The 2,248-nt window shown below is 57.5% G+C and overlaps 1 protein-coding gene across 1 annotated transcript; it reads right to left on the bottom strand.

The window, feature by feature from the left end:
• Nucleotides 1-799: 799 nt before the first annotated feature.
• SOX11 (SRY-box transcription factor 11) lies at nt 800-2,011 on the bottom strand (the record flags this gene model as incomplete). Its single annotated transcript, XM_084262030.1, has 1 exon — nt 800-2,011. The coding sequence occupies one exon, from the start codon at nt 2,009-2,011 to the stop codon at nt 800-802; it is 1,212 nt and encodes a 403-aa protein (XP_084118156.1).
• Between the last annotated feature and the right edge of the window lie 237 nt (nt 2,012-2,248).

The following is a 2,248-nucleotide window of genomic DNA, read 5'->3' as shown; positions in this document are numbered from 1 at the left end:
CACTGTACAAAAATACGCCTGAAAATATATTAATTTTTAAAAAAGACTGAGGTCTGTTATGTATCAAAAATGTTTCAATACCTTTTTGTACTGAGGTCTAGGCTGTCTGGTATTCAATCAAGGAGGTATAAGGGAACAAGTTACAAAAAAAAAAGTTGGCAAGTAGAAATCACATTTGTAAAACCATAAACAATTTGATCTGAAAAGTAAACTCTGATCTTAAGTCAGTTCAGTTATTTGTAAGCGTTTGTACAGTCTGCATTTTTTCAAGCTCCCTGCAGCTTTGTTAAGAATCGGATGCATAGAAGACATCAGTTTTCTCCCTCCAAAAAAAGTTGCAATGGTCCCTTTCGGAAAAACAAAACAAAAAAAATCAGAACAGTTCTTTAAGATCTCTCACGGGAAAAAAAAAAAAAAATCCACAAACCCCCTTGAGTAACAGTTGTGCTGCCAAAAGACTTCTTTGCAGACCATCTTCCAGACTTCAATCAGAGACCGACAAGCTTCAAACAGCGCCTTCCGTATCATTTTTTTCCCCAGTCCCATTTGCCTTTGCTGTTGTTGTTGTGATCACCAAATGCAATAAAAATTAAAAAACACAAAAAAATAATAAAAAAAATAAAATCACAACTCCCGGGCTCGGAACTAACTTCGAGATTTTTTTTTTTAAAAAGAAAACAAGACTTTTTTTTTTTTTAATCATCAGCATCATCATCAGCATCATCATCATCACCGGCGTCGCGTCGCTCCAGCTCCGCCGCTGCCTCGCCGCCCGCCCTCGCCGCTCCGCCGCCCCCGCTCAGTACGTGAACACCAGGTCGGAGAAGTTCGCCTCCAGCCAGTCGCCCGCGATCATCTCGCTCAGCTCCGGGGTGCAGTAGTCGGGGAACTCGAAGTGGGAGCCGAGGCTACCCTCGCTGAAGGAGTCCAGGTCCTTGTCCACCAGCGACAGGGAGAGGTTGCCGGCGGCGGCGCCCGCCCCCAGCTCGGCGGCGGCGTGGCCGTGCTGGGAGAAGTTGAGGCTGAGGTCGAAGAGCAGGTCGTCCGCCTCCTCGCTGCCGGCCGACGAGGTGGAGATGGACCGGGAGGAGGCCGGGGAGAGACCGGGCGGCTGCTGCGGCGGCGGCGGGCCCTGCTTGGTGATGTTCTTGAAGCTGTAGTAGAGTCTGCTGCCGCCGCCCGCCGCCGCGGCGCCGCCCCGCACCTCCTCGTAGAGGCTCGCCCCCTCGGTGGACTCCGCCGAGGAGCTCAAGGTGGGACTCGCCGGCACTTTGGCCACGTTGTACCGCCGCAGCTGCTGCGGCCCCGGCTCCTCGTCCTCGTCCTCCTCCTCCGCCTCCTGCTTGATCCGCAGCTGCAGCTCGTCCTCGTCCTCCTCCTCGTCCTCCTCCTCGTCCATGAAGACGCACTTGACCGTCTTGCTGCTCACTTTCAGGGTGCCGAAGACGTACTCGTCGCCCGCGTAGTCCCCGTGGTGGGCGGCTTTGGCTCCCGGCTTGGGGGGCGAGGAGGCGGAGGAGGCTTTCAGCTTGCTACACTTCTTGCTGGAGCTCTTGGCGCTTTTGCTGCCGCCGCTGCTGGCGGGCGCGTTTTTCTCCGGACTTTGGCTGGCGTTGGGCTTGGCCGACGGGTCCATTTTGGGCTTTTTCCTGGGCCGGTATTTGTAGTCGGGGTAATCGGCCATGTGCTTGAGCCGCAGCCTCTCCGCCTCCCGGATGAAAGGGATCTTCTCGCTGTCCTTCAGCATTTTCCACCGCTTGCCCAGGCGCTTGGAGATCTCCGCGTTGTGCATGTCCGGGGACTGCTCCATGATTTTTCTCCTCTCGATCTTAGACCACACCATGAACGCGTTCATCGGTCTCTTTATGTGCCCCGACGCCGTTTTGCACCAGTCCGGATCGCTCTCATCCAAAGCGACCGGGCTGCAAGCCATGAACTCGCCCTCTTCGGTGTCCATCGCTTCCCGGGGCAGGTTGCTCTCCGCCTCCGTACTTTCCGCTTGCTGCACCATGGTGGGCTCTCGCCGAAGCGCCGCTCTTCCCGCCGCGCCGCTCCCCTCCGAGCCGACAAAGCCGCTCCGCCGCCCCCTCCCACCGCCGCACCTTGCCCCTGCGGCGAGCCGAGCTCTCCGCTGCGCTGCGAGGCGGAGCCCGCGGGGCGACCGGCGGGCGCTCGCTGCTGCCCGCAGCCCCGGCGGCCCGTCGCGGCCGGGCCGGGCGCGGCTGGGGCGCGGCTGGGCTCGTGCGCT

The sequence above is a fragment of the Gallinula chloropus genome (genome assembly GCF_964237585.1).
Source record: "Gallinula chloropus genome assembly, chromosome: 3".
Taxonomy (NCBI): domain Eukaryota; kingdom Metazoa; phylum Chordata; class Aves; order Gruiformes; family Rallidae; genus Gallinula; species Gallinula chloropus.
This window is presented reverse-complemented; position numbering and strand designations above follow the sequence as displayed.